The sequence below is a fragment of the Achroia grisella genome, unplaced genomic scaffold (assembly GCF_030625045.1).
Source record: "Achroia grisella isolate CSIRO2021 unplaced genomic scaffold, CSIRO_AGI_Agris_v1 utg2671, whole genome shotgun sequence".
Lineage (NCBI taxonomy): Eukaryota > Metazoa > Arthropoda > Insecta > Lepidoptera > Pyralidae > Achroia > Achroia grisella.
In genome coordinates, this window is record NW_026712758.1 from 402,594 (window position 1) to 415,566 (window position 12,973).

General features: G+C 32.2%; 1 protein-coding gene across 3 annotated transcripts in view; it reads right to left on the minus strand.

Annotated features, from left to right (window-relative positions):
- LOC131842948 (choline transporter-like 2) overlaps positions 1-12,973 on the minus strand; it is a 29,268-nt gene that overhangs the window by 6,635 nt on the left and 9,660 nt on the right. Inside the window, exons 1-6 of one of the 3 annotated variants that reach the window (XM_059191522.1) lie at positions 12,399-12,549; positions 5,400-5,488; positions 4,076-4,198; positions 3,432-3,595; positions 2,592-2,781; positions 741-874 (exon numbers count right to left, since the gene is read on the minus strand). In XM_059191522.1, the coding sequence (XP_059047505.1) occupies positions 741-874; positions 2,592-2,781; positions 3,432-3,595; positions 4,076-4,198; positions 5,400-5,442 (654 nt within the window). In that variant the 5' untranslated portion in view covers positions 5,443-5,488; positions 12,399-12,549. Of the gene's footprint in view, positions 1-740; positions 875-1,186; positions 1,417-2,591; positions 2,782-3,431; positions 3,596-4,075; positions 4,199-5,399; positions 5,489-12,398; positions 12,550-12,973 lie in introns of those variants that run through there. The other 2 variants (XM_059191520.1, XM_059191521.1) reach the window with 2 other exon arrangements.

Here is a 12,973-nt window from a genome sequence, read left to right on the forward strand (position 1 = left end):
CTCACAAACAGAACGCAAAAAAGTTTCAGTATTAATTAATTTACTAAGTTTGAAATGAAATATAAATATTAGTCAAGCAGTTTCTTTTGCAAGTATATATTTATAATTTTTGTTAATATGTTATACTAGTAACTAGTTAGTTCGATACAATCATGCTAGAATTTTCATTTTATTCATTTTTACACATAATATTTGTAAAAACATTCAATGAAATTTACCATACTTTATACCTATAATACAGATGTATACCTACCTATGGACATGCGGGAGTAGATGCACTCTAGCAATTAGTATATTTTGTATAACGACTAAATCAATCTCTATTCAGCATGCACTATAAAAAGGTATAATTAATGTTTATTATTGTTTCAATTCATGACCTAAAGGTATAGTGGCCGGCTAAAATCATCATCATATTGCTGACATAGAGAAAAATAAAATATAAAAAGATCTAGGTACAAACTATAATCATTATTAAAAAATAGTTAATTTAGTAGCTAAAAGCTCTTTGTCAATTTGGCTTAGATGTACAACTTATATTATATTTATTATAATTAATATTATTTATTCCAATTTCAGTTATTAAAATTGTGTTTCTAACCACTATTTTCAATTGACTTACATTTTTATATTGCTACATTACGTGAGCTACTCGAAAGAAAATTAATTACTTTATTTAAAAAGCTGTATTCGGCCACTGTACCATAGACAATACGACTAACATACTTATATTTTCGTACCTCATTATAATTGTATAAATTCTGGATGTGATTATGTAATTGTTCTTCGTTTAGTTCCATTTCTATAGTTGCGTTATATATCTCCTCCACTTTTTCCATAGCCTCTGTGATGTTGACTAAGCACCGACGGAAGACTGTTTCCATGCACCGAACATGCACTCCATTAGTTATTAATGCATTGTGAATTGGACATCAATGTAATATTACATCTTACATGCTAGTTCATGAACAAGACAGGTATTAAGTAATGGAAATTGGAAATCGTGCGAAGGATATATGCACTTGAATTAGCTACTCGGTTATTCCTGTTGTTAATCGTTAGTTAAATAAAGATTAGTCAGGCGATGCTACCATGCCCAATAAGGTTAGGTTATATTAAACATCGAATTTGTATGTTTTACGTGCGGGACGATTAGTGCGATGCGACCGTTAGGTAGGGTACATACAATATGGGCGTCTCGTTGGTTGTTCGTAAAGAATGACACCCAGCTAGCGGCGATCCAGCCCACATACGAGTCCAAAGCTGTCGCGCTGTTGAACAGCGACTTCTGCGCTTCTTTAGGGTTACGCACGCAGGTGTCACCGCTACCGGAGCTCCTCCATATGGAGCTAGCCGTTGTTGATACATTCTTGCATTTTGGCATGTCAGATAGGTCGCCGATGCAGCGGAACAACACTGAAGTTTATTTAATAATTTTGGCCAAATTGGTCGGACAGGCGTGTTTTGTGTAATTTTGACAATCTGATATTGGTGTGCTGCCTACATAATTTTTTTATGGCATAGGGGCTTGCCGCCGCCCATGATTAATTAATTCATATATTTATTTATTTAAACTTTACATGAATACAATATATAAATGTACATATAGCGAATTTAACAGCTGAGGGCCTTCTCTGCCAGTCAACCAACCAAACCAACCAACCATACGGCAAACTGCGAAATTAGTAAACGGCGCATTATAGTTTACAAAGATATCTACGTGGTTTTTTCGTCTTAATTCATTCACATACATACTTAGGTATATACAATACAAAAAAGTACATGTATATAGAGGAGAAGAATAGAGAGAAAAATAGAGCGGAAAAGAAAAATATTTAGATATAAACAAGGAGAATCAGCAATTTTAATTATGATTGTACATTACAAAGAAATGAACGCATAATTTAGCTCTAAATCAGATTTATTTTAATAGATTTAATGTCAAAGGCAGGGAATTCAAGTGTTTATATGCCTGAATATACCCACATAGATGTATAGGTATTAACAAAAAGCTACATGGTCACAGTAATTTGGGTTTGGTAGTTGATTTAAAAAATTAGCTTATTTATATACTTACAGAGTTAACATTTTACAATGTTAGCTCTGTCAGCTATTAATAGTGGGTATAATATTTATGTTTTAAATAAATTATTGTTCGAACTGAATCATTTATAATAACTGATACCACGACATATGGTGCGAATAACACATTTGTCATGATAATAGGTATACCTATATTTAATTGACTAAGAAGACACTTATAAGGGATCTATCAAATAAATAGTGCTAACGAACACTATTTATTTGATAGGTCGTTAAACACATATAACAAGTTTCATATTTCCTACGCAACCCTAAAAGTGCGCATATATATCAATGTTTTACTTTTTTTAATATCTAGGGGACACTAAACTTAAACTAACACTAAACACTAGGGAACTTTATATATAAGACCAACAGAAATCACACTCACTCCATGCCAGTCTCGCAAAAAATGAATTAACAACGCCAAGCTTATAATTAGTACCAGTAAACGTAATCCCTTAAATAATCATGAATACCACAAGTGAGAAACTAAAATACCACATTACCTGATTGACTTTTCAACACGTATTTGGCACATGTCCCATCCTCAATGTGCCTTTTTGCTTGATCATAAGTTAACGTGTTCATATCCACATCGATGGTACACACCATGCTACTCTTCAAGGTGGCGAATGACGAGGGTGTTAATTGAGTATCGAATACTATTGTCTCCTTCGGACATTCCTTAACACAGACCTGAAACATTACAAAAAAGTTTGGTAAATGTAGATAAATATCTTTGAAATGTGATTAAACATTTAATTAAATTCTAAGGAAGTGTGTACTAATAAGTGTTTCAATTCATAATAGTAAATCAATCAAAAGTCAATCTTAATAAAGTTGTTAAATATATATGTATAAGTTATATATATTAAAATTAAAATTCAAAAACATTTCTTCATGTATTATATTAGCCGCTTATGAACGTAAATTTTTTTACATTATAATTTTAATTTTTTCCCTGTTGTCTATACTTACCGTATATATTTATATATATACCAAAGGCTATATATAAATATATATATTTCCAGTGACAGTAAATCTGAAATATATTGTTGGGTATAAGGATACACCAACTTGAATAATAATACCACATAAATAAATATACCTAGGTAGTAATAGGTACCTACTATTACTAAACTTAACTAAAGTACACAGATTACACTGTAGTGTATACAGTATATTTCATTATATTCCTTTAGTTGAAATTATATATAATTAGATATACATAGGTTTCTAAATTATAGAGTTTATTATATATACTCTATAATTTAGAAACCTATGTCTCCTATTAGTTCCGTAATTTTGTTGCAACAAAAGTATTTATTAATATATATTTATATTACCTGTTTCGTAGGACAGCCGGAGATGGGGGTATCGGGCCGTAGACATTGTGAAATATCGAAGAACACTAAATACTTTTTATCTTCAACGTATGAATTAAGACCACAGCGACGGCCCATCGAGTCCATTGGCGCCAATAAAGTTTCGATATCACCATGTGTCTTGCCTGTATATTAAAAACATTTAAAAAGATGAAAAAAACATAACTATAAATAATTATCTGTAGGTACCTGTACCTATTTATGTAATGCATTAAAAATAGAAGCACTTAAAATAAGAGATGAAGTAAACAAGTAACGCAAAGTAAATGGGTCGGTATTTTATACAGCGCCGTATAATTAAAAATAAATTACATTAGAGAAAATATTGCAAAAGATACGATAAGTGATATCCACTGGTGTAACATCTACGAAATAAAAAATACATCAGTTGTGGCTTCACATTTTTCCATAAAATCTTCTAGTTGTAATTTAAATTGCTTCAACACTTTTCAGTAAATTACTTAATAAATTTTACATCTCCTTGTCCTCCTAGTCCACATGGCAGGCTGATTATGGGGATCCGTTAGCTTGCTATTCTAGTCGCATAATAAAATAAAAGAAATCGAATAATTAGGTATATAGGACTAAAGTATTTTGTTACATACCATAATAACCTACGTAACCCCATGCACCCATATATAGTATAAACACAATAAGCCATATGATGTCTGTGCAAGATCGATTGTGTGTTGGTCCATTGAAATGCGGATCATATCGTATCGGTTTTCCTGAAATTAATAAAAACACTTTGGTTAATAAATATGGTTACAATAATTATCATGGTACCTTTTTATATGTATGTTTAAATTGTGCACTTGATTAATGGAAGCTTACTAAAAATATATTCTCAGTTCTACCACCAAAGGCACCATAATAATATTGTAAACTAAATATAAACAACATTTTTTGACCAAAATGTGGTTTACTTTTAGTTTATAATATTATTATGGTGTCTTTTTATATTAAATTATGTTTAAATTATGTACTTAGCTTACTAAAATATATTCTTAGTTCTGAAATATTCATTTAATATTTTTCTCACCTCAATTCTCTGTATCTATGAATTGCAATATAAATTATTGTAAAATAGTATAAGCGGTATCAAATAATTATTACATGATTCATATTACATACACATCACTTAACTACAGTAAAATTAACAAATATTGCCTTGATTTTTCTTCAGGGCTCGCGGGTTATTACTAAGCTGTAGGTATATATACCTATATCGAAACGCAACATCTTAATCTTAATAATATTATAAACATGAAATTTTATGAATTTGGATGTTTACTCTTTCACCCAACGAAATTGTACAGTAAAATAGCTTATGCATTAGAATAACACATAAGCTATATTTTATATTGAAATTTAACGCGGTTGAAACCGCAGGCACAGCTAGTATAGAATATGTCAGTACGTAAAGTACTCGTACTATTATGGTGTACTGATATAACGCTGTGTCGCTATCCAGTGGTTGTGAATTCGATCCAGCTTAATTTTATATTGATAAGTACCTCCTTTTGTATTGCTCTTCGAGTTCTCTATATATTATTATAGAAGATATAAATAAAACGTACAAAATAATATTATGCTATGCTGATAATGGAAGTAAGTATGTGTCATCTGCCACAATCAGATTCCAAATGAATTGTAGATATATGATTAATTTACATAATTATGGGTACAATCCCTATGCGTATATACAATATTAATCATACTGCCGCAAGACCCAACCTATGTATATAAATAAATATCATTACAGGTGCATTAACATTAAAATACTAAAAGTGTAGTATTTACATATCACTAGATAAGTTGTAGGTATGTAAGTACTCGTATTATTACGATATAAATTTAGGTACAGGAAAATAGATAGATTTAAATGGGCATCATTTACAGTTTACAATTTTACAGAGGATTACTTACTAGATTCTTTTGGTGGTACGCAACAGTCTCCACAGCACCCCATATCACCACAATTGTATATTTTTCATAATAATTCAAGTAATATTCATCTATACACAAAAAATATATGTAGGAATAAAAATTGATTAGATACATGTGATGTAAGTCTTATCTCTTGGTTATCAATGGTAGTAGTACGATATAGCCCAAGAGCCACGACTGCCAGACATACGCCATTTTAGTAAACGTGAAAGTTCTTGTATGTGTGTCCCCAACACAGATAAGAACGATCCCCAAACATGAAACCTGGATCGTGGTTCCTTTGGCAGGTAGCAGGTAACAAAGGTGTAAAAAATTTCATATCAAATTCGTTATTTTAAGAAACTCCATATTTTCATATATTATTCGTAGCATTATTATAACTTGCGCTGCTCATTGCCAGATACTTAATGTGGTTCCAACCCCCCGCCGGACCCCCCTAAACTATACTATTTTAGAAATAAACTTACGTCATTTTAATAAAGCTGAAATTTATATATATTATTGAGAGTTCTCTCAAACTGAGTTTCCTAAATTGCCAGACAGTTTTCTTGGTTCCTTATTCTACCAGACTCATTGAAACCGTATATTGGGTAACAACGGTGTATACAATTTCATATCAAATTCGCTATTTTAAGATGCTCCATTTTTTCACATATTGCTCGTAACAGTATTATAACAGTGTTGGTTACAGTCTTGCATAAATATTCCGGTATTAATCGATTATGACAGCTACCATACTTCTAGACACTTAAACCAGAATAGTGGAGTAGTGGTCTATGCCCGCAATAATATTCGTAATTTAACCACATATGAACCATCTTTGTCTGATGCGGATGGTCTAGTTGTAACCATTGGGAACCAGTATGCTTTCATTTGTATCTATAGATCACCTTCATTTGGTTCATGTACGAATTTTTTCAACTCCTTAGACTCATTACTAACAAAGCTACAAAATATACCAAATGTCTATATAACTGGAAACTTGAATATAGACATAGGTAATAGTAACTGCGATCCCAGATCAGATGAGTACTTGGACCTGCTTGCCTCTCATGGACTGATCCCCAGTCACATAATACATACTAGAGAGACAAAATGTCTCGATCACAGTTTTGTGAAATCTAAAAACAAGGTTTTAACTATAGTATGCAACTCATCAATTACCGACCACAACTGTGTTTTTCTTGACATACCCACATCTCATACTCACAATATTCGTATACTAAAATAAAAAAACAGGATAAATTATGAAATGGCTGGTAAGTTGCTATGCACCGCAAATTGGAATGATATTTATATGTCTAGGGATCCAAATGAAGCTACTGAATTGTTTATTGGTGTTGTGCGGGGCGTAATCAAAGAATCTACTCATACTTATACTGTCTCTCATAGGAAATGGACTGTTCAACCTTGGGTAACTCCTGGATTGTTAAGATGCATGAGATATCGGGATACATTACATAGACGTCATAGAAAGTCACCCGATGATATAAATCTAGCAATAATATATAAACGCTATAGAAACCACTGTAACAATATTTTGCATAAACTAAAAAATGATCACGACAAATCTGAATTACAAAATAGTAAAAACAATATAAAAAGTACATGGAACGTTATAAAACGCATATGTAATATTAACAATAATATCAATTCTATGATTTCCACTGAACTTTTAAGACTGAAGCAAACACCAGAAGAATCGATTGAATACATAAATGAATATTTTGACAATGTGGGTAATAAACTTGCGGTTGATATTTTGCAAAATCTTAATTTATCTGAGACTGACCTTACTCAACAATATACAGCTGAAAACTCTAATCTGAACTCATTCGTACTATTAGAAACCGATATAAATGAAGTAAATAAAATTATACTATCATTGAAAAATACACCAGCTTGTGGCTGGGACGGTATTTCATCTATATTTCTAAAAAAATACATTGATATTCTAATTACTCCAATTACCTTCCTTTGTAATCTCTGTATTTCATCAGGGGTTTTCCCAAATTCACTAAAAAAATCTGTAGTGATCCCTGTATTCAAATCAGGCGGCAAAGACAGTGTCAACAATTATCGGCCAATATCACTCCTTCCCGTTTTGGCTAAGATCCTAGAAAGACTAATTAATCGCCGTCTCGTAAGCTTTCTGGACACAAACAACATTTTGTCAAACAATCAGTACGGGTTTAGAGAAAAATTGTCTACAAATGACGCGATCGAGAGCCTTGTATCCCATATAGCCGACAACTTAGACAATAAACGAAAATGTGTTGGAGTTTTCTTAGATTTGGCTAAGGCGTTTGACACTGTCTCCGTCCCAATATTACTGTGTAAAGTAGAGTACATACTATTACCGGGGATTACCGTTGGAATTACTTAAAAGTTACCTCTGCGATAGATCCCAAATCGTAAGGATTGAGAACAGATATAGTAGCAATCGAACCGTCACTTTTGGAGTGCCTCAGGGTTTGGTCCTTGCACCGACTCTCTTTCTAATTTATATAAATAATCTCTCTAATTTTAACCTATCAAATACAAAAATTGTGTCATTTGCGGATGACACCGTTCTAATATTACAGGTCCTTCATGGGAGGAGGTTCGTCTAACTGCTGAGAAAGGAATAAGGGTTATAATAAATTGGCTTGACAAAAATATTCTAACATTAAATCTAAGTAAGACTAAATATTTAACATTTACAATATATAAAAATAATCAACCTAAGCCTGATTTTACAATAAGAGCCCATACCTGTTCCCAATATGAAAATGGAAATTGTGGCTGTGTTGTTCTCTCTCCTACAGATAATACTGATTTACATTTACAATATGATGTAATATATTATAATATAATGTAACTTAGTATAGTTTAATCTAATACATTTTTATACTAATATAAATATATAGGATAAATACTTATCTTGATATATGGAGCATGAATTAGATATTTTATCTTTGTTTTCTTTTTTTTTATTAACATAAATTCATTAAAAAAAAAATCTAAATTATCTGTATCGTTAACATATACTGTAATAAGTTATCATTACATTCAAAAGAATGTTGCCGGCTGACGATCCCATTGTATTATAAAAACCGTTTGATATGCCATTTAAAAATGAGCCCTATTCATATAATGCGAGATTCTTACCTTGCCGTAACACAGTTATTTAACTAGCACGGGAGGTAATGATTTTTAACTGTATACCCTCAAAAATACTTACTTTGTTTTATATAGTTTTTTTTTTATATTATTTATAATTTCTGATGCATTGTTTGTGTTTGTTTAAGTGTTTTTCTTTGTAAATTATTATTATTATGTAATTTCTAAAATAGTATAGATTAGGGGGGTCCGGCGGGGGGTTGGAACCACATTAAGTGTTTGGCAATGAGCAGCGCAAGTTATAATAATGCTACGAACAATATATGAAAACATGGAGTTTCTTAAAATAACGAATTTGATATGAAATTTTTTACACCTTTGTTACCTGGTACCTGCCAAAGGAACCACGATCCAGGTTTCATGTTTGGGGATCGTTCTTACCTGTGTTGGGGACACACATACAAGAACTTTCACATTTACTAAAATGACGTATGTCTGGCAGTCGTGGGCTCTTGCTCTAAAACTATTGTTCGCTAAACTCGCGTCGTATGCGTCGCGTAATACGGCTGTTTACCTACTATGGTCAATATTTCTGAGGTGTGCTGCGGAAAAATCGGAAAATGCAGAGAAGCCTTTTCAAAGATTGCTCTAAATTTTTATTAGTTAAGCTACACGTTAGTCCTAATACGTTTTTTAAATAAATATTGAGTTATTCTTTGATGAATGTTTAAAACTTATTGGTCTACATCCAGTACGAGATGGAGTTAATCACATTTAGTGCACCTTGAACATAAAGTTTACGGAACACTACTATACAGAAAAAAACATCACGTCTGCTTGGTTAGAAATTAAAAGTGAAATGTTTGATGCCAATGTAAATGTATTACCTATCGGTATATTTAATAATAATAATATTGTGTCTACTGTCAGGCATTAAGTGAATCATGACCAATGTGAGTGCTGAAAAACAGGTCTACTTTATTAAAGAGCATATTAACATTATTAGGTTAGTTCCATAGTTAGTCACGAGGAGTTTTATACCTATATATAAGTACTACATTATATAGGCATTGTACAGGGAAACTTTTTTTATTTTGAAACTATTGTTAGTTTGTATGTAGTAATATATTGATATTCCTTATTTAAAAATGGAATAGAATGAATATGCAGGGATGTAAATACCCATTATCATATATAGGATAAAACAAAATATTTCTGTATGAAAGTGCAAAGTCCTTTTTATTAGAGCCATTGGATACAGCCTTACACAGGTAAACATAGATTCAGTGCCGGATTAATCCAACGGGTATATATATCAAGTTGTGTGCCTCAAGCACATGGTTTGGTTTCAGCAATCAGTCGTTAAGTTTGGGTTAAAAAATAATTAAATAAATGATAAAACTTTGACTTGGTTTAAACTGTGGAAAAATTAAATATAAAAAGATTCAGAAAAGCTTTTTATTACTACTTTTTTGTTGTACTTAGATAGGAGTGAGTGCGCAGGTCGGTAACAGTTACTTTTGCTGTTAGGCTAATCCGGCACTGTATAGATTTCATTCTCAAAAGGGCGGCGGGGACAACACTGACTTGACGACCTCGGCAGTCTAGCGGTCTAGCACACCGCTTTACGACCGATGTTCGCGGGTTCGATTCCTCGCACGGCACAAACATTTGTATTCATGAGTATGATTGTTTGTATCGGTCTGGGTGTTTTCTATGTATAGTATGTATTTACAAAAAAAAATATCTATGTATATGTATCAGTTATCTAGTACCCATAACACAAGCTTTAGCTAGCTTGATTTGGGTCTGGATGGCGCTGTGTGTATTGTCCTGAGATTATTATTATTATTAACACTTATAAAAAGTAGTATTAATTGCTCTGTGGTTTGCACTTTAAACCCATTTATCTATAAACCGTAGGTTCACTAACGCCTGCAGATATTATAATTAGATGTAAGTAGGTACTTAACCTATCGAGCGACCTGGTCTTCGTAAGGTTTATATGAACACAATGAACATAAATCATTTTACATCATTTCAAAGGACCTCTTCAAAATCCGTTGCGTAGTTTTAAAGATTTAACCATACATAGGGACAGACAGCGAAAGCGACTTTATTTTATACTATGTAATGATTTACAAAAACGAACAAGATGTCTAGTCGGTAAGCATTTGATAAGACTGATTATAAGGCGAGAGTAGAATAGCCATCGATTATCGTTTTGTAATGGAATAGGGACTAGACTAGACTAGGCCATCCATCGCGGGGCCCTTTGCACGTGCCCAGTATGCCCAGTGTGTAAGAGGACCTGATTGCCATTTAACTTCAGATAGGTTAGATTAGGTAATAATTTCTCAAAATTACGTCACGTACGAGCTTTATTAGATTGATTTTCTGTTAAGTAAACCTCATATCATACAATATTCAATTAAAGTTAGTTTAGTCTAAAAATTAAAACCCTCAATTACAAATGATAGCCTTTATGAAACTGTATTTTCTCCAAGGTGTAGGTAAAACAGAAAATAATTTTTAAAACCTTTATACGAGCCCGATCACGTGATTTGTGATCAAGTTAGTATGAATAATTCTAAATTTACTCTCATATTTCCCACTTCATTTTGGTGAATATAATTTATTGTAGTTTTATATAATATTCCATTTAGCTTTCGTCTTTGTATATATAGCCCAAAATTACCTTAATATGTAATATATATCACGTAATAGTAGCATTCATTCAAAGTAGTTTCCATTACGTAATGTTTGCTTCTGTGAAGGTCAAGTACAGATCCAAAAATATTTTAAGGAAACAAGTTTCTTTGGATGCTTAGCGTCACAATATTACATAAGGCATCAAATTTTATATCGTAATATATACCTATTAATGTATATACTTCCCAAAAACTGGAAAAAACTTTTGATAGTTTTAGCGTACAGTACGAGTAGGTACTTTTAGTGTATATACAATAGTAAACTTATAGGATTAGTCTTTGCATTGAGCTACCTATTTTCTAAAGTTTGTAAATATTTTTTGAAACTGCTCTAAATCCTGCCAGGGTTTTAGGTACAGTCAACTCACGTTATCTATTCCACATTTAATTGTTTATGAGGACAACATTACCTCACAAAACGCAAATATTAGTTGGGTAAATCCAACGTCTTGCAATGCGACATTGCAGATAAACTACATGATGACAGGTACTTACGAGTACGTCCATCCTGTCCAGTAAGTCTGCTTTATTTTGTAAGCATTTGAATAGTGTAATAATAATAATTGTAATTTGTGAAGCTGTTTACGCGATTATTACTCAATCATATTAAAACAGCTGGTCCGATTTGAGGATAGATTGGTCACATTCGTGATTTATACTAGCTAGGCTAGGCTACTTTTTAATGTGGATAACGCCGTGTGATGAAGTAGATATTGTATCTAGAGAAGTACTTAGTGTGTTACTCAACGCATCACTTGAGGGTTGACCTTGTTAGACGGCGTCGCGTCCGTACGGTAGCATCATTTCTATAAAATTTAACATACATGATTAGTAGATTACTGCTAAAATTCTGGTCTTATCGTTTCGTGTCAACCATAGTAGAATCGTCGTACTTGCTTATGGAAATTCGTCAAAATAAGAGAAGTACGAGGTTAGGACAATTTTCTAAAAGCTACAGTTAACTTCGACTTCATAGGTACAAAACATATAATTTACTTATTGAAAAATAATTTAAAATATACCTACATACACTGATTATTTACTCATTTTATTAGTTAGCCATGTACAAGTCTGATAAGCCTTATGAAACTATATGTATATATGTATTAAAAGATATTGTTGATGACATTATACACTTAGATGAAGTTAGCATATTGATACATACAATGATAACGAATGAAATCTTTAAAAAACACACTAGTTAGTTTGTTCAGTTATGCCGTAAGCATATGTACACATGTTTTTGACTAACGTTTATTTTATCTATATAACACTACACTGGAATAGAATGTTATACCATTCCAATAAAAATGTAATACGCGTCCGCGGTAACGATTCACCGATTGAGCACTGACGTTCATCTCTCGTACAAGTAGAAGATAAAGTTCTAGTCACAATTCATAAATTACGTCACACTAATTTCATGATTATTTTGACCTGTCCACCTGTTCTTGTCACAGCTGATCGCATTTGTAGTGCTCCTCCCTTCCTAGTGAGACGTCACATGGTTTGTAATATTATTAATTTCATCCCACCCCTTTGTCACTCTTGGTCGATCCATTAACATGTGACGTAAGTTATGGATAGTAGTGTAGGTGTGTTATTTTCCATACTAATGTGTAATTAACGAGTCTACAGGGTTAGTCATAAAAAGGCATATCTGTTCACCCAATCGGCAGAATATAAACACTATGAACATCAAAATAAAATTGAAATCTGAAATGATGACATTTTCGTAGT